Raw genomic sequence first — 19,046 nt, forward strand, 5'->3', positions numbered from 1 at the left:
TCTAAGCCCACAGAAACATCCTCCAGAGACCAACATTTCTCAGCCCTCTCCGAGGTAACGACTGACACCAAACACACACAGCTTCAGCAATAAAGATCCATCACTTTTTTCCACAAGTCCCACCGTCCCGGCGTGTTTGATGGAAAGCAACTTCCACACTCTGCCAGGGGCGGCGGCTCTACTGGCAGCCGTCTCCTCAGCAACAAATATCTGTTTGTAAAGAGTGAGATTGCTGCTTAACGCCATCAATGGACGTGTGCTCTGGAAGCCAACGATAAACCGAAGAGAAGAGGGCTGCAGATAATGAGGGCTTTGTCTTTGGAGGGGGAACACAGAGGTTTGAGCTCAACTTCCAGGTTCAAACTAGAAAAAACAATCAACTGCTGTCGAATAATGCCCTTTAAAAAAAAGAGGCAAAGAAAATAGAATGATGCTTCAAAAATATACAGTTTGTCTACACATAAAATTAAATTAGGTATTCTTAACACACCTAAGCTTTAGGGATGAACCCATTTTATGCACTTTAAATAATAATAAAACCATTTTTAGTACCTCAAAAAAAATAAGGTGGTAGTAATGAGTTTGCTTTTTATAGAGCTGCCATAAAAACACGTGACATACCGTCATTCTGGAGGGATATCCATGAGGATTCATGATGATATCCGGACAGATGCCGGTGTCACAGAACGGCATGTCCTCCTGAGGGACTATGAGGCCACAGACACCTGAAACACACAGAAAACACAGAAATAATAAGACAACTAAAACAGAGAGTGGCTCAATGGAGAAACTTAACATGACTCTTTAAAAGACACCTAATTAAGACACATAATTTATATGGTTTTAATAATTTACAACAGTTTAAGGTGCAAAAAAAAAAACAACAACAAAAAAACCTGAAAAAAATTGTGATAGGCTTAATGTTTCAGGAATCTGTTGATTTGTTTTTTTATTTCCTGAGAACCATTTTATTTTGCTGCAAATATAATTTCTTTTGGTTTTCTAAAACTTTTTTAGAATAGCACTTTTATAAAAACCACACTAACAAAAAAGGAGACTAACATGGATCTCCGGTTCTCTTTGCAGCCAATCCAGTAAAATCAAAAATGCATATTGAAGATGAAATTCTCAACTATTCCTCATTTTTTAAAGGTATCCGATTTAAAACATCTGACCTCCATCATATATTAAAAACTGAAATAAATAAATAGAAATAGCTGGATTAAATTAGTCAAACATCCGAATCAGCAATGAGCCTGCTCTATTATAATCTGATCAGTTTGGTTATCAGCTGTCCTCCAAACACTCTTTGTTTTTAAATGTAAAAGCTGTGCCTGCTTGAAGCGACAGGTTAAATATGAAAAAATGATAAGATAAGAAAAACAGGTCCAGTAAAAGACTAACCAAATAGACCTTGTTCAAAATCTCAGCTGAGTGTCTTTTCTATTCCTCAGTTCCCCGTAAATTATGCAAATCAAAGATTAAAGTTTTTGAATAAACGCAAGGTTAAATTATTTTAACTTTGTGAAATTCAAACTTCAACTTTTATAAAATCAAACAAATAAAGCCTGAAGAATTAACAAACATGCTAAGTGTACAAAAATATCCAAACCTGCCTAATAAATCTACAAGCTTTTCCAGATCTGCTTAATGATCAAACATATCCTACACCTGAGAAAATGAAGAAACCAAAGACAGTCAGGATGTTGAAACTAAAGGAGTGTCATCATTATATTAAAACTGCTGCAGGAGGAGTAAATGCAGCTTTTTCTGTTTTATAAAAGCATTCATTGATATACTTTCCATTAAATATCTGTGCCAAGGCTGTCATAGTTACTCATCTGCCCAGTTTAAATGAATTTAGGGCTGTAACTAACAATTATTTTGCAAATCCATTAATCTGTGGATTATTTAGTCGATTAATCAATAATAATCTGATAGCCAACAGTTCTTCAAAGAAGATTTCTTATGAATTTAAAGCAAGTAAAACTAAAATGTTTCTTCTTGTGGAGTTCTGTATAGCGCATACTGACAGACGAAAAAGATTTCTTTATCTTAAATGAAAAAGGTTTATATTTTCTTTACAGGCTAGGTATAATTACTGCTCTAAGTGGGCTGTTCTGTCAACTAAAGGCATGTTTTAGAGTTTATACTCCAGCTAACGGTTAATCGATTACTAAATTTGTTGACGATTGTTTAAATAGTTGATTATCACAATTAATCCAATTAATTGTTTCAGCCCTAATTTCATCAATTAGGAATAAGTTAATTCACTTAGGGCTGAAATAAATTTATTGGATTAGTCGTGATTAATGGACTATTGAAATAATTTTCAACTAATAGTAATAGATTAACCGTTAACTGTGGTATAGAGAATATAAAACATGCCTTTAGCTGACAGAGGGACCCACAAAAAAAATACATGCATATTCTACAATAAAGATAAATAAAATGTTGGTTAAAATGGTCTACTCAGAACTCCTGAAGTGGAAAAGTTTTAGCTTTACCTGGTTTAATTCTGTAAAAAATGTTCTTTCAGGATTCTTTCTCCATTAGATTATTAATAAAAAAAAATTATCGATAGAATAATCAATTAGCATAAAAATGTATTAGTTGCATTCTTAGATGAAATAACTAAAGCTCAGAAACTTCAAACTATTTTCCATGTTTGAATGGAAGTGATAAGGAACAAATTTCAGACTGCAAAGGAATGAATCAAATGTTATCCAGAATAGTTTTAGAGGAACCCAGCTTGGATCAGGAAGGTTCTGGTGGAACTGTTTTGTTGACAGAGTCTGGAGTTCGAACATGACATCGTTTCCACATCAACATTCAGATCTGGACAATATCAAATGCAAATTTTCAACTTTTTCAGTTTGGATGGGAAAAAGTTCTGGTGGAGCCATTTTGTTTTCCATATTTAAGCTGGAGGCTCTGTGTGGAACCCCAGCAGAGACATTTCCATACTCATGTGGACAGACAAGGTCCTCTATTGACCCGCCTGATGTGGGGACGAGCTCCCCGGTAGCCAGGGGTTTAAGTGCAAGAGCAAATGTTTGCAGAGGGGTCCGAAGCACTCTTTCCTGGCCAGGGCAAACAGATTGTTGTCCCATTTGCAAATGAAAATAAAAAGAGAGAGGGAGAAAACGAAGCAGGGGCAGGAAGTGGAGAAAGGTGCTTAGCTGGACAGAAAGAGCAGGATTACACACCCATGACTTTCACTTTAACTCTAAGGAAGTGGAGCGGATCAACTGGAGAGGAGAAACTGAAGCGATGCACGTGGGAAAAATTTGTTATTAAGCAGAGCGACCCGGCTGAATGCTGATGCTGGGTAGGATGTGGCAACAGGATGTGGAGTGGGAACAAGTGCAGCAAGATGGTGGAAAGTCATCCAACAGCAGGAAGACGGTGAAAAGAGAAGAAAACCAAAAGGACTGAAAGAGAAGAAAAAGAGAGCAAAACAAAACAAAAACACAGCAAAAAAAAAAAATCAGGATCAGGGCGCAAAGATGTGGAGAAAGCTAGAGAACCAACACCGACACACACCCTGTGGTTAGATCCGCAGACATCTTCAGTGTTGTTTGTTTTGTGTGAAAGTGAATGATAAAGGAGGCATGAAATCAGGAGAGAAAAGCAAGACAACAGCAAGGGTCCAGGATCCTTCATCACAGCTCATACAGCTCCACACTGACGGCTCGCACAAAAGGCCCCCAAAACCGACAACGCTGCACCTCCTCCACAGCTGTGTCAGTGTGTGCTCCTGTTCTGCCATCAGAGTGAGGACCGTTGTTCCGATTTTACCATCAAAGTGAGCTCCGTTTGTACCAAACTGAGGACATTTTACTGAGCCCCCTTTTTTCTAACTGGTTTAGGAGTTAGATGTAAATAAAGGGAGAGTTATCCACTGGTAATGTTTCAGTTTGGGTTTATTATAAGGGTAATGGCATGGAAAGGGTTAAAAATGATGGAAAACAATTCGGGTCAATAAAGAAAGACCAGAATGTGTTTGTGTGTGTGAGAAACTGGTAAATAATTAACCTATTTTGACGACCAGGCCATAGGAGTAGCCAACGCTGCAAACTAAACCCCCCTACAGCTAAACTTGTGTCTAAAATATGGTAAAAGATTTTAGTAAAATACTCGACACACCAAACAGGCTTTATCTTAGCAGATACTAATTTTCTGTTTTCTTTGAGGTCAAACTTTATCATGTTTCCTACAACCAGAAAAAATGGGAAATTTGCTGCAGTAATTCTGAATACAACAGAAAATGTTTGCATTTAATCAAACGTTACTAACCTTTAACTGATCGTTATTAAACTCCCAAAATAGCATGCCGCTATAAAATAGTGAGTGTAAAATTCTATTCACTATTAGATATAGAACAGAGATCAGACTGATCTCGGATTGAAAATTTTGCATCTCAATTCAAAAAGAAGATACATAATTTAAGAAACCCTATAAAAATATCCCTTTATTTTCAGTTTCTATTGAGAAATTGGAATAAAGAATAAAGTTTAAACACTAGAAAGCTTTTCTTTTCGCCTAAATTAAGACTTTTCCAACCTGAATCCAGTTTGGTGAAAATAAAGAAATGAAAAGATTATTAAACTGGACTCTTCTAACCTCTATCTCGTTTTAATTCAGCTCAAAATGTGCATCAAAGTACATGCTGTTACCGTAGTCTATTGGGTGAAACTATGTGAATTTTTAGTTGTGATGAATCTAATAAACTTTTGGAACGCTGATCAAAGCCAATCAGGTTTAAAGTGTTATCATAAGCAGATGGATTGATGAATCTCTGATTAAACAGTCTAGACCAGCTACAGTTTGAACAAATTAACAGACTAAAGCAGGTAAAAGCCCCCCAAGGAAGCATGAACTGAAACTCTACTGTTCACAGTTACACATCTGGATGTTTCACCTCATCACTCCACCAGCTAACCCCACGGCGACCCCTTTTTTTGGGACGGAAGACATTGTCCCACCCCGCGCTGACCGCCCAGTCCCCACAGCGCTAATGAAGAGAGTAAATTATGCGTGGCGCCAGTTAGCTTTTTGATTAAAACATCATACCAGCCCTCTATAGGGGAGGTGCTGCAAAACAATGAAGGTTGTAAACACTTCCCCCCCCCGTACAGAATACTGCTGGGGTGTAATAAATTTGCATAGTCTGGCACAGGACAATGAGCCAATTAATTGAAAAGAGCTCTTGAAAGATGAGGATGGGGGGAGGAGACAGCTAGAGCCTCTGAGTTGAGTCAAGAAGCTCTCCTCAGCACAGCTAACCCACAACTTTTCTTTATTATATTAACTTTTCTGCTCATGTCAGCTGCTGAACTCATTTACACAGTTGTGGTTTTAGATCTCTTATATCAAAAGCTAAAGAGAAACTTTTTCCCAGCTTTTGATAACAAAACAATATTAAAATTATTTCCAAGCGATAAGTTTAATACAACCAGCATTAAACAGATGGAGATGGATGGGAACCTGAGAAGTTAAGGGCTGGTTATACTCCCGCAGCAGTGTGACGCAGTGAGTTTGTCACAGGTATAAAGCAGACATTTTTTATTTATGCTCAATTTTGAAGCGTGGTCTGCGCTATGTTATTCCACCCTATAATGCAAGAGGGACAATCAGGAACTAGCTGTCTCAAGATAGGGCCAAGGCGGCGAGGAAGTGGGGGCAAGTTTTTCTGACAACGGAGGGACATGAGGGCGAAAAACAGTGGGGATCCAGGTGGAAAAAGTGTCCCAACGTTCTCACGAACCTCGCCCTTCTAGCTGGTTCAAGCTTCACGAGTCATTTTCCGCAATGGCGGTTATACAAACAAAACAAGCTGGTATGGTATCAAACAGGAAATAAACATGCAGCAGAGTGTCTGCAGAATGGGCGGGGACGTCTCTGTGTTCACTACGACACGAGCAGACGACATAGTTTCGAAGTAAAAATCAGCCTTTAGCATGATCATGTTTAGTAGGGCTGGGTAAAAAATTCTATTCAATCGATTTTAAATAGATTCCTTTACATTTTTGCAAAATCGATGTCTAGGGAATGAGATCGATTTATTTTATAGTGACCCATGTGACGTTCACATTCAAATAAGCAGGAAAGATGCACTCAAGATTACTTCAGACAGCTGCAAATATAGCCAATAGGTTGACTGAAGACATTAATAAACGGGGGCTGACCAGCAAACACCCTGTAACTGTTACAGACAATGCTACAAATATGGTTTGTGCATTGAAGATAATGCAGCTCATGCATGTCTGCTGTGTCCCTGCTGTGTCACGTTTGCTTGTTCAAGTGAGGCTTCACTTATTCACTTTTCACAAACAAGTTTGCACTTTTGAGACAGTTTTGTTCACATCTCATGTTTAAACTGTCTGATTTACAAGTTGGCACTTTGTGTTTAATGTGACAGGAAAAAAAAACAAAATACATGAGTATTTTGAAACACAGTTGAATCACTTTCATTACTGTAAAAACAGATTGAATCGAAATTAATCGATTTAGAACTGTATGAATCAAAATCTAATCAGTTGAGGACTTTGGCGAAAATACCCAGCCCTAATGGTTAGCACCCAGGTTTAGTGCAAAACGTTAATGTGGGAAGTTTGCCCTAAAAGTGATAAATATCGTATATTTACCTTTCTGTCCATGTCGACTGCTGAATTTATCTCCTATCTCTGGTCTCCTCGTCTGCCTCAGGAGGATCTTGATCAAGAAGGCTTCTTCAGCATTGGATGAGATCATGACCTTCTCGATGTACGAGTCTGTTGAGCCCTTATAGCTGAAAATAACAAAACAAACAAGATACATTTATACATTTAGAAGCCAAACCAATGCGCTAATCAGTTTGAAGGACTCACCTGATTGGCACCTCTCTGTACTGGGGCTGACCTGGCTGGGCGCTGCCCTCCAGTGGAGTCTGGGTGACAGTTGGCATTGATTTGTTCACCAGTACCTGCTTGTTCTCCACCCTCTCACCTAGAGGGGGACAATTGTTCAATATCAATATATATTGCAAGAAAATTCTATTCGATAATAATATGACTGGATCCATAGTCTAGATTAAACTAGAACTAAAACTCAAGCTGTTGAAAAAGAACAATTATGTTGCTCAAGAACATGAAACTTCGTTTCTTTTGCTGAATTTTCATGAGAAAAGCATCTAAATAATTTTATGATTTCAGCTTTCAGACAATCTTATAATTCACTAATTGATAAAAATTGTTTGAAAGAACGGTTTTAATCAAATACAAAAAAAGAAAAACACTATTATAAATCTTCTTTAATCTGAATCTTCTTTAATATAGGCAGAATTACACATCTACAAAGCACACCCCACTATGACTGCATGTTAACCAGAGTAAAATTATCTGTTTAATGATGTCCTTTGAATTAGCAACATTTAAATTAATTAAATCCATCTATGGGAACATCACTTCAAAAATACATTTGTCTCTTTTATTCATCAACACTGAAATCATTTTGTGTTAGTGCCACTGGGACTAAAATAACAATTCATGAACCTTTTTAATCTCGATCTGCTAAATCTGTCAGGCAGAGATAATACTACGAAATTTAAACAAAAAATTTGTTGGCTCCAAAATCATGTGGCCCAAGTGCAAATTACGAGCTCAAGGAATTTATCTAATATTATCAAGGATGCAAATATGTGAGAACGAATGTTAAATTGACTGTTGATTATCCAAAATTAAGCAGAAATCCTTAAAAAATCTCCTTAAACAAACTTCTGAATGGAAATATGGTTTAAGACGCTTATTTAAATAAATATAAGTTATATCAGTAAAATTGTGCTGCAAACGTTCAGGCAAAAAAAACACTTTTTTGTATCATCTTCTCATATTCAAAGGTATATAATTCTGAAAAGACCATCATTCTCCACTCGAGAGAGGGAATGCCTAGTAAACGTTTGTGAGAACATGCATGACCCCGTTTCTCCTCATGCACGCTGTTTTTAAAAGTCGCTGTTTTTATCGCTCATACAAGTTTACTTTCCAAAAGAAGATTCGCCATTTTTCCACTATGGCAGACTCACCACCGACAAGTGAAAATGAGCACGTAGGACAGCCTTACGTAAACATATCACCAGAATGCTGGTGGAGATTCACAATCATCCAGGTTATAGTAATTCCAAAAAAGCTAAAAAAAAGTTTAAAAACAAAAAAAATAACCACTGGACTTAGTTTTACAAGTTTGAAGACATTTTTCTTCCCATCCAGGACATTTTCTCAATTCCCAACTACTACAAACATACTAAGGGGTGGACCAGTTTTTTTCCTGTTAAATTTGCTTGCTTTCTAAGCCATTATGAGGCTTTTGTTTGTGCCACTCTATAAACCTGGAGCCAAAATGCTATTCCAGACTTTTTCAACTGAGAAAGCTTCCTGGATGGGAAGCTTTTAACTTTTATTTTTTTACTTTTTGGAAATATTACCAGAATGATTGACAATTAGGAGGAACAGTTATTTTAACAATGCACACGGAAAAAAAACATCCTCCACTATACCTTTAACTAAATTCTGCTCACCTGGCGTTACAAATTAAACCATAACCAGAATCAATCAAGTCTCCAACAGCGTTTCTTCACTGTAAGTTTACCCCTCAGTCACATTACAACATTTACTACATGAGCATAAATATTATGAACCTATATTTATAAACTGGAGCAGCCTGTCGGTACTAACCGGGTGAGCAGATGCCGTCAGCGTCCAGGATGCTGTGCCTCCATAAGGGTTTACGAGTCGCAGCGTCCAGCATAGGCCCCATCACCTTGTCAAAGGTCTGGTTGGTGTAACGCCTCAGAGTGCACTTTGAATTTTTATACACAAGACAGCGACCAAAACCTAAGAGGAAAAAAAATTAAGTTAAGAGATTTTGGTTTCTAGCGGCGCTGTAGAAATACCAGCAGCAGTTTGAGAGCAGAGAGGGCCTCACCTCTGTCCAGCGAAGCCTTGTTGAGGACCAAAGCATCCTCGATATCGTAGCCGCTGTAACTCATCACAGCCACAGTGGCGTTCTGACCTGCAGGCAGCTTCTCAAAGTCTATGAGCTCGATTGTTTTCGTTTTGACCATCGGCCTCTGAGGATACACCAGCAGATACATCAGGGTATCGATACGGTTCCTCTGGTTGTAACCAATAGTTCCTGAAAGGGCATAAGAGCAGAAGGTTTAAAAGCTGGTTGAAATAATTCATATTTCCAGATTCCGAGAAGCCAATAAAAGGATTAACACTATACTGATACAGAAACAGCAGATGTTTTAAATTACATAAACACAATATTCCTTACATAGAGAACGAAGATGATGATATTCATTTCTTTGCCAGATTTTTAAAGAAAATCCTTTAAGGGCCTGGGAAAATATTATTCGAAATCCCAATAAGGAAGCATTTTTCTGCTTGGACCCCAAGCATAAAGAAGTAGTGGTTTAATACTTTTTTCACAGTACGGTAGAGCTAAAGTTCTCCTGTTATGCTGGGCCTGGTTAAGCCTGCGTCTAAAGAGCTCAGAGGGAGAGTTATGGCGTAAAGCCTGGCCTCCCTGGAAGCCTTGACATTTGTCAGATGCTATTACTGCACAATCAGCCTACAAGCACAGAGTCTGTGATAATAGGCTAAGGCCACACAACCAGATTTGCACATGTAAAGGGCTGTCCATACAAAACAGACAACACAGAGGATATTGGGCCAAATATAGTTCCAGTCAGTGTTTTTGTAAAGATGCGGGGGGGAGGGCAGCGATGGATGGGCGGAGGTGAATCAGTGAAGAGGAGGGGAGGGTTGGCTGTGACTTCAGCTCTTACGAACGTTAGCCGTCCTGTTTGGGGAAGTTTTGGTTACCAAGGAGCTTCGGTTGCACACTCTGTGGGCTTTTGCAGCTGAGCACACTGACCCCCCGAGTAAGCCTGAGCAGACACAATGAATTGCTAATGACACTCTGGGTGACTGGCAGGGAAAGGGCCTCCGCACACACAGCACAATGGAGAACCTACGCAGGCGCCCCATGTTTGATGTCCGCGTGCATACACACTCTGACCAACACGCACACACATTTGACAAACACTCAATCACACATACAAATGTATGCTGACAAGAAGTGCTGCGGGAGCAGAGTTCGGGGGCTGCTGGTATCCACACTGTTTGTTATTCTAATGTCCTTTTTTCTGTCTTTAATTTCAAATCATGCAAATAAAACATTCATATTTCCAGACTTGATAGAGATTGAAAAAAAATGTTCTTCATGGAAGATTAAAATACTGCTAGTGTGAATGTTTGAGTATATAAAGTGCAGATGAACGCCATGAGGCAACCAGGGTCCCTACACATTTAGATATAACACTTTCAGATTCTACCAGCCTCAACCTTCCGGAGTTTTTGGTCCTTCGATCATTTGGAAATGAAACTTTAGAAATTAGAAGAAGACAAAAGGAAGTAATGAACAAATGAATACATGACAGAACAAAAAAAGAAGAAAAATCAATAGTAAAGAGTTAGGATAAAAGTAGGGAGGACACAAGGGAAGAAGGGAAAAACAGAAGGAGGACATGAAGGAAGGACTGAAGGAACAAATGAAGGAAGGAGATTGAGAAGAATAAGAACCATAGGAAAGGAATGTTAAAAAGGGTAAGAAGGACACTAGCAAGGAATGAGGAAAGGAAAGAAGTGAAAAGGAAGGACAAAAAAAGATCAGAGGATTGAAGAACAGTCATGAAGTAAAAGACTGAGAATGGATGGAGAGATAAGAGGAAGAACATAATGGAAGGATAGATGACAAGGAGGAACATGTTGGGGAAGAAAGTGAAAAGGATTGATAGAAGGAAAGAGAACTAGAGGGAGAACTACGTAAAGATGGTAGAGTGATAAGAAATGGAAAGGAAGAACATGGACAAAAAAGGACAAACAGAAAGGAGGAAGGAGATCAGGAATGACAAGAATAAACCAAGGATACAGGAAATAAAGGATATGAAAGAGAAACGAAGAACCAAAGAGAAGGAGAAAAGAAACAAGGAAGTCAGAATGGAATAGTTATTTTTTTCCTATACTTATCATAACATGGAAGTTAACTTTTCCAGCTGTGCAGGAACCCTGGCCTACCAGTTCAGCAGCTGTTTCTTACCCATGGCCTGCTTGCCCATAGCGCACTGGTATGTGTTCCTGGGTGACTGGTTGTGGTGGGGGTAGGGAATGAGGCCGGCACAAACTCCGAGCAACGTGAAGGGCTCAATCTCTAAATGAGTCGTGTCTCTGCAGAAATAAAGAGAGCATGCAAGCAGTGAGTAAAAAATATACTCAGAGTTCTGCTGTATTAATTATGGAACGCTCTCAGCTTGTAATATGGATTGATTTGTGAATTAATTTATCCCAGTAGTGTTTTTACATTTCATCTGTGACGTGCTCCACTTACTTGCTGATCATGTGTTCATAAAGGGCGATCTGACAGTCGTTCTCCTCGTTCACATCGAGGTACTCCACGAGGCCTTCATGCAGAAAGTCCTCAAATGTTCTGGATAAAAAAATAAAACAAATTTAAGAAACAAAATTAAGAAATCACCATTTCATAGCTTAACACACAACTTAAAATATTTCCCTTGCTGGGAAAAATTATTTAAAGTAGAAATTTTACCACTACATAGAAACGCAGGAGCAGTTTGATATGTTGACTTGGATTTCAGGGCAAATCAGAGATGTGGGTTCAGATAATTAAAGTGATGTACAGAAGCCGACAACAAAAAAACAGTTCAGAAAATGCATAAAAGTCGGGTAATTTAGGAGAAATACAACACAATGAGGGATGGCAACACTGGTTAATGAAGGCTGTAACAGGCTATAAGAGGTTGAGGTTCTGAGCTGCTTTAAACATTATGATCAAAGTTTCCAATTTTTCTTTAGTTAAATGATTATATAGCAACAGAGTTAGATGTGGAGTTTACATTTTTTTTCATTTTATTTTACATTTATGCTTTTATTCAGCAAAAAAAAAAGCTAGAACATTAGTTAAATTTCCACTGCAATGTTAAAGATTGTTAGATGGATTAATTTCAACAGGAGTCCACTAAAAACTTAATTTCTGCCTTTTCCTTTAAAAAAAAACAAAAAAAAAAAAACAGATGCTGTGATCACGGCCCAGATCATCTGGACAAACTGCTTTTCTGTATTTCCGAGACTGTTGGACAATGAACAATATTTCTAATTAAATCAGGTTATTTTAGATTTTTTGTTGTTGTTGTTTTTTTGCCTGCCAATTCCCAACACATCCCCTCAATGCACTTTACAGAAGTCGCTTTAACAAAAGCAAACTAACAGATTGGTTCAAAGGTTTTCCTTTAAAGGTAAACCAGCAGATTGAATGCAGTCATGAAGGATTCACTCCTAGATCAGCAGGTTTCCAGCATTTTGTGCAACTTTGCCTTATTTCCTCATACAGAGTATTCATTAAAGACAGGCTGAAACAATTAATCGGTTTATTGAAATAATCTTTAACTAATTTAGTAATCGATTAATCGTAAACTGGAGTACAAACTCTAAAACATGCCTTTAACTGACAGAGAAATCCCACTTAGAGCAGTAATTATACCAAGATTGTGAAAAAACATTTTGCATTTAAGATAAAAATGTTTTTCGCGTATCAATATGCTCTATTCAGAACCCCTCAAGTGGAAACGTTTTAGTTTAAGGAGGCTTTGACTATCTGATTATTATTTGATTGATAAAAATAAAGTAAAATCAACAGATTAATTGATTTGCAAAACAAACTTTACTATATTAAAGCTATTTTCTATTTTCTGGCCTTGTCCATATAAAGCCTCAAACTCACTGCAGATCCAGATATTGAATTGAGAGGAGAAGCGAAACATCTTCAAACCTTGGAAACCAAGTCCAGTGGATTGTTTTTTAAACTTTTACAGAATATTTTCTGGATATAATTCCTTTAGCCTCTACAGGTCCTGTAAATAATTTGATGTTATCATTGTAAATAAATAAGAATAATCCTGAATCAAACTTTCCCCACCAAGTTTTCTGCATAAAGTTAAAAGTGTAATGGGTTTCCTTTCATGTAAAAAAAAAAAAAAAAAAATGCTGTTTTCTGAAGCTAAAGCAAGTTTACCTTTCCCCAAAATTCACCAACACAGAAGAACATCCTTATGTGGAAGCCGCTTGGATTAAAATCTCCTGACTCACCTGTAGCCCTGAGCCAGATCCTCTATGTGTTTGTTGTTCACCATGGGCTGTCCCTTCTTCACTATGATGTACGGCCTTTAGCGGAGGTAAAGCACACCAGCACATGAGTGAATTACAGTCTCCACGTCTTTAAACATTTACCACCCATTTACTTGTTTTAAGTTACCATACCTGCAGAGTCTTCCTCCATCAGATGAGATGTAGACGCAACGATCTGTCGCGTTGGTGGAGATGGACACAAACTCATTGATGAAACCTGCTCTCCGCATGAGTCTGAAGGTTTTAACCAGCTTAGGATGGTCTCTGATGACGCCCAGAATGTTACCTGTGAAGGTCAGAGAGAAAGGTGGAGGGACGCCAGCTTCAGCTTCAGATCCAGTACGTTACAGACCAACTCTGAAATGTGTCAGTTTGTGGCATGTATAAAAACATCTGCTTCCTTCCCTTTACATGAAACACATCAAATTAATCAAATGGAGGAGTTCATCCTTCAGAGCCAATCTACTGCTTCTTTCCCAGACATAGAAAGTTTATGTACCAGTGCTTCTACGTTCCTTTTGTACTGTATCTGCTTCTCTGTCATTTAATCCCCAGTCAGCATTGGCACTGAGCCTGGTTCTGCTGAAGGTTTCTTTCTGTTAAAACAGAGTTTTATCTCTCCACTGTCGCTGCTTGCATGCTCGGTATAAAACTTTTAACCACTCTGACTGTATAATCCAATTGAATTTTCTATGTAAAGAGCCTTGAGATGACATGTGATGTAATTTGCCGTTATATAAATCCACTGAATTGAATTTAGCTTTATAACTGATTTGAGTGAGGAAGAATTAGCTTTATCTCTTTTACAACAGGTTGTTTTTTTTTAGCCATTTAATTAAAAAAATTGAAATTCCAGTAATGAAACATTTCAAAACGAAATGTTGCTCCAAATGTAGGACTTCATGGAAAAAAATCAACATTTTGGTCAAGATTAGCAGCCAGTAAACAAACAGCATGTGGAACTTCAGCAGGATAAATATTAATTTGCAGAGTAAAGCACAGCCAAATAATGTGAATATTATGTTATGACTGTTTGGAACAAAAGTTGGAAAATGTCTGGGTTTTTTTTCAACCATTATGTCACAAAACAAAGTACACAAATACTTAAAAAAAATTGTCATCATAAGTTGCATATGGTAAGCATATAATAATTGGTCAAATGAGTTGGAGCAAGAACGGTGCTTTAAATGAGCTTTTCCCTTCAGAGAAATGCTGGCAGCCTGAATAAAATCCTAAAGTTAAGGTAGGGATGTAAGGTAGGGATCTGGTGAAACAGCCCACAAAGAGTGATTTTAGTGTCATGCTAGCAACAATTATGTTAATATAAAAGATATCAAACCAATGAGTCTCTAACATGGATTAATGGATGAAAGAAAAGCTGCAACAAGGCTGGAACCGAAGAAACATGCTGGAATCCCAGGTTTAGTAGAAAAGGAAAACAAATTCAGGTAAGAACTTAAAGGACCTAAAGCCTAAGACCTAAGCTTAGGAGCCTGGAGATCTGCCTCCTAGGCCCACCTTTAAGTCTTTTTAATGCCACTAGGAATAAAAGGTTAAGACCAACATCACAAAAAACACCAGAAAAAACTGGTTTCGACAAATTTTCAAATTTTGAAAAACATTCTAAATAGGAAGAAAGTTAAAAACACAAAAATAACAGATATATTTTAACAACTACTGAACTAAATTCACAAACTTTGTTTTTTTTTCATTACTTAATACGTCCGCTTTCATTGCAGGCGTATCAGCAAACTTCATCCACAGATTTGGTTCTACTGCCGCTGTTATTGATGTCAGAGATGCTGTGGAGGCATTTCAGAGATAAGGGTGGAACAGAACTGAGAAATACTGACTGCTTCTCAGTAACTAGATTCTGATGCTTTGTGTTTCACGCTTTGCATGTCTGACTCCACTGCCTGGATTCCCATCATGCCTCATATACATTCCCTGGTAGTGGTTTTACTCTTAGCTGGATAGCAATTTTTTATTGAATTTACACTCCCCCAACTTGTCCAGATAAAAAGATAGTGGCGCATCGCCCCAAGGTCAGGCCACAACATTGCTTTTATTAGCTCCGACATCGGGACGGAACCTGTAATGGTTACAGCGAGCCGTTCAGTAAATGTAAAACAATTATTGTCAATTATTTTAATGTTTGATATGGATGACAAAAAAAATATCCTATATATGATGTAGTCACAATTTTAAGACCTATGAAAGACTGATTTAAGACATTTTAATACCAATTAAGGCTTTTTAAGGATCCGCAGGAACCCTGTACAGGTATGGACTAACAACAAACAGACTGTCAACATATAATTATATCTATGATTGTTTTGTTTTAGAAACTAAAGTTGAACTGCATCATATGCATTACTATTGCACATTAATCGGACTATTACAAGTTTATTAATAGATTATAATAAGGTAAAAGAATAACTATAGTTACATTGTTTTATTATGTTTGACTTTTTCATTTATATTATGTTTGTTTGGGCACAAATTCACATTAAGATCAGAAAGAGAATTAACTCATTTGTCTTTTTGAAGGGCTTGCTTAAACATGGTGTGGGAAGAAATGAGGTTTCCTTTCACTGAATGCAGAAAAATCCTTCTTTTCAAATGGAATTTGGCACTGAAAGTAGAGATTTCTTCTACCGTTAAACGTCTTCGGGACAATCAAAGAGCAAATCCTTAATGTTTGGAAATAAACCTTTATAAATGTTAGGAAGTTTGTGAAGCAGCTAAACGCTGAAATATGATCTCCCTATGGAAGAGAGGTTTACTTTTAAACACCTCGGTATGGGAAAAAAAAAAAAAAAGCCAAGGATCCACCTTAAAAGTGCTTCCTTAAATCTTAGTTATTTCCATGAAGACCACCTGAAAGCCTAAGAAATATTGATCAAAACCACTAAAAAAAAGATTGCAAAAAAGTCTGCTTGCGTAGAAGCAGAGAAGAAAGAAATGCAATGTTCCAATCCAAAACTAGACCTATAGAGGAAAGCTAACATGCTGCAATCGGGGAGAAAGCAGAGCTCCGACTGCCTGCTGGGTTTGGTTCATATCAGTTCTGACAGACAAACGAGTGGAGAACAGAGGAAGGTCTGTGCTCTGCCTCTGTGTGAGGGAACACACTCTGAAGGGCTTTGACACCTGCTGCTACTAACTAATTAAACAGTATGGCGGCCAATGTAATTCGACCATTATCAGAGCGAAGACAAACAAATACAGTAATTAAAGGGGCAAGTTTTGACACAAGAACAACACCTACTACTGCCATGAAATGAAAGACTTATCAGCCTCCATGCAAAACACAAAACCACTAAACTAAACAACAAAGAATGTGCTTTATGTTCATAAGCTATGCATTTAAACACATCCGGATTAGAGGTCCTTTTCAAAGGATCTAAAGCAACAGCTGCTAGAGTTTATTCAGTATGTCTTTACTGGTTTAGGGAGTTACTCAGAAGAGGTTTTACCGTTGAGGAAGACGAGGAAGACACTAGGGTAGGACAGCTCCTCTCCACACAGCAGGTTGACGTCCTCGACGCCGAGGTTGAAAGCCAGCTTGATGATCGGCCCGTCCTCCATGTCTGTTGTGATGTGCGTCATGAGAGCCAGGTTCTTCACCAGACCGCAGGCCTGAGGAGCAAAACATCAAACGCACAGGAAAAAGAAAAAAAGAGGTTTCTAAACAAATAATCAAGGAAGATATCTGAAAAATATGTTAATCAATCAGAGATAATCTGTTAATAACATCATTTACAGGTTTATGGCAGCAGGGAGAACAAGAAGGGTTTTTTAATATGACTCTGCACAACCACAAATAATGGTGTATTTACTCTGTGTCACAAAAAATGACACAAAACTACATTCTAAATGGCTTAAAAAAATACTAAAATAAGAAAAAAAAAATTGTGGTAGTCAGTAACACTCACTTTATTACCTAAAGCAGCTGGAAATAGCGAAGGAAGGACTCAATGCTGAGGTACCAACCCAAAGAAAAAAACTTCAACACACAACGTCTAGTTTTTCAAACTGCTGTTTTTTCACTAATTAAGTGTCTCTGAGACACTTAATTAGTGAAAAAACAGAGTTTTCATCAATCAGGCTCCAGCTAGGACTTTTCCATTGCATGAAAGCCTTTCTGACTTTTGCAAAAGATTAGATTTTTTGTTTTCTTTTTAGCCACAGTAAAAAAAACAAAAAACACACACACACACACTGTTTATTGAAAGGCTTGGGGAATACATTTATATATATCTGCACTTCTTTATAATGATTTCAATAATGTATGTATTCTGAACTTATTTGTTTTTACTGTGCATTGTTACCATTTTTATATTGTCAACTGTTAGGTTTAGTAAAACTGGTCTTTCTTGTAAATGAGACCTTAAAAGGTATAGTGGAGAATTTCGCAATAAAAAAAAAAAAAAATGCACATGCACATCCCTGTACCCGCTCCCCAGAGGGGACGCCTATTAAACCCGTTCAAGAGCATGCACAAGCCCACTTCTCCTTGATTATGCTCTGCTTAAAAGTTGCTGTTTGCATCGCTCATACAAACTTTCCAAAAGATTTGAAACTTTTCCACCATGTCAGACTCACCATCAGTAAAGGAAAATGGGGACTGGCATGTAGGATGGCCTTACGGTACATAAACTTATCACCAGAATGATTGACAATTAGGAGGATCACTTATTTTGATGATCCACCTGGAAAAAGAACATCCTCCATATGTCTTTAAGTTTCAAGAGATTTTCCTATCTAAATGCATTGCAAAAAATTTAAATGCAAGTAAGTTTTTCTTGCCCCGTGCATTTTTCTTTCTTAAATTGAGCAGGTAAGTGGAAAACTTTGCCAGTGGAATAAGACAATCAAGGAGAAACTGCAATTTATATTTAAGTATGTCAGAAAAAAACCTTAAGCATCCTGACAAAAAGGCCCCAGCCTGAATTAACCCCAGGCTGCAGTGCTAACAATCAGCGATCAGGAGTAAAATATATCTGTGAAGGGATTGGAGGCTAAGGTACGTCTACTGAAAATGGTCTGAGTTCTTCAATCACTTGTTCAGTTTTCTTACCTCTCCCTCAGGTGTATCGGATGGACACAGCATTCCCCACTGGGACGGCTGCAGCGATCGCGGCCCGCTGACCTTCCTGGTTTTCTCAAACTGGGAGGAGATCCTGGTCATCATGCCCAGTGCTGAGATGTAGGAGAGACGGGACAAGACCTGGGTGACACCTTGACGGTCCATCTTGAACCTCTTCAGAGACCAGTTGCCCTAACGAAGGGAAACGCATCCAAACGTCAATGACGGCTCACAGCAGAGACGCTTCAGCAAACCTGATGATGATTAAATGATACCGGGTCCAGCTGATAATAATCCTAATTGTGGATTCTGTTACTGAGTGAAGAGGCCAATTTAACAATTTTTAGCATCTTAAGCACAAAGATGTTAATAAACAAAGCCCCACTTAAGGAGTCTGTGCAGCATCTCAAACCAGAACAGATAGAGAATGCTCCTATACCTATATTGAAAACATGAAATCTGCCTCTAAAGAAAAGAAACAGAAATAAACCCCGTGGGACGGTTTATATGTGATTCTCAGTGAGAGATCTGTGAAGTTTATCGAAGCTTTTCTTCCTTTGTTTTCATAAACAGGTGGGATATATGCCACGCTTACCTGCTCTCTCTGCTCCTTGTTCTTTTGTTTTATTTGTGAGGTTCAAAGGGGATCAGATTTTTACTATATGTTTTTTTCTCCTACTGAAATATCATAGGTAAAGTATTCTTTT

General features: G+C 37.9%; 1 protein-coding gene across 1 annotated transcript in view; it reads right to left on the bottom strand.

Moving 5' to 3' along the window:
- Nucleotides 1-19,046, bottom strand: part of polr3b (polymerase (RNA) III (DNA directed) polypeptide B) — a 34,468-nt gene that overhangs the window by 5,126 nt on the left and 10,296 nt on the right. The window contains exons 14-24 of the mRNA XM_015403246.1: nucleotides 18,331-18,531; nucleotides 16,727-16,889; nucleotides 13,380-13,533; nucleotides 13,209-13,283; nucleotides 11,434-11,532; nucleotides 11,146-11,273; nucleotides 8,965-9,174; nucleotides 8,715-8,873; nucleotides 6,873-6,990; nucleotides 6,651-6,793; nucleotides 622-725 (exon numbers count right to left, since the gene is read on the bottom strand). Coding sequence (XP_015258732.1) covers nucleotides 622-725; nucleotides 6,651-6,793; nucleotides 6,873-6,990; nucleotides 8,715-8,873; nucleotides 8,965-9,174; nucleotides 11,146-11,273; nucleotides 11,434-11,532; nucleotides 13,209-13,283; nucleotides 13,380-13,533; nucleotides 16,727-16,889; nucleotides 18,331-18,531 — 1,554 coding nt within the window. The remainder of the gene's footprint in view (nucleotides 1-621; nucleotides 726-6,650; nucleotides 6,794-6,872; nucleotides 6,991-8,714; nucleotides 8,874-8,964; nucleotides 9,175-11,145; nucleotides 11,274-11,433; nucleotides 11,533-13,208; nucleotides 13,284-13,379; nucleotides 13,534-16,726; nucleotides 16,890-18,330; nucleotides 18,532-19,046) is intronic.

This window comes from Cyprinodon variegatus, unplaced genomic scaffold, assembly GCF_000732505.1.
Source record: "Cyprinodon variegatus isolate N-32 unplaced genomic scaffold, C_variegatus-1.0 Scaffold35, whole genome shotgun sequence".
NCBI lineage: Eukaryota > Metazoa > Chordata > Actinopteri > Cyprinodontiformes > Cyprinodontidae > Cyprinodon > Cyprinodon variegatus.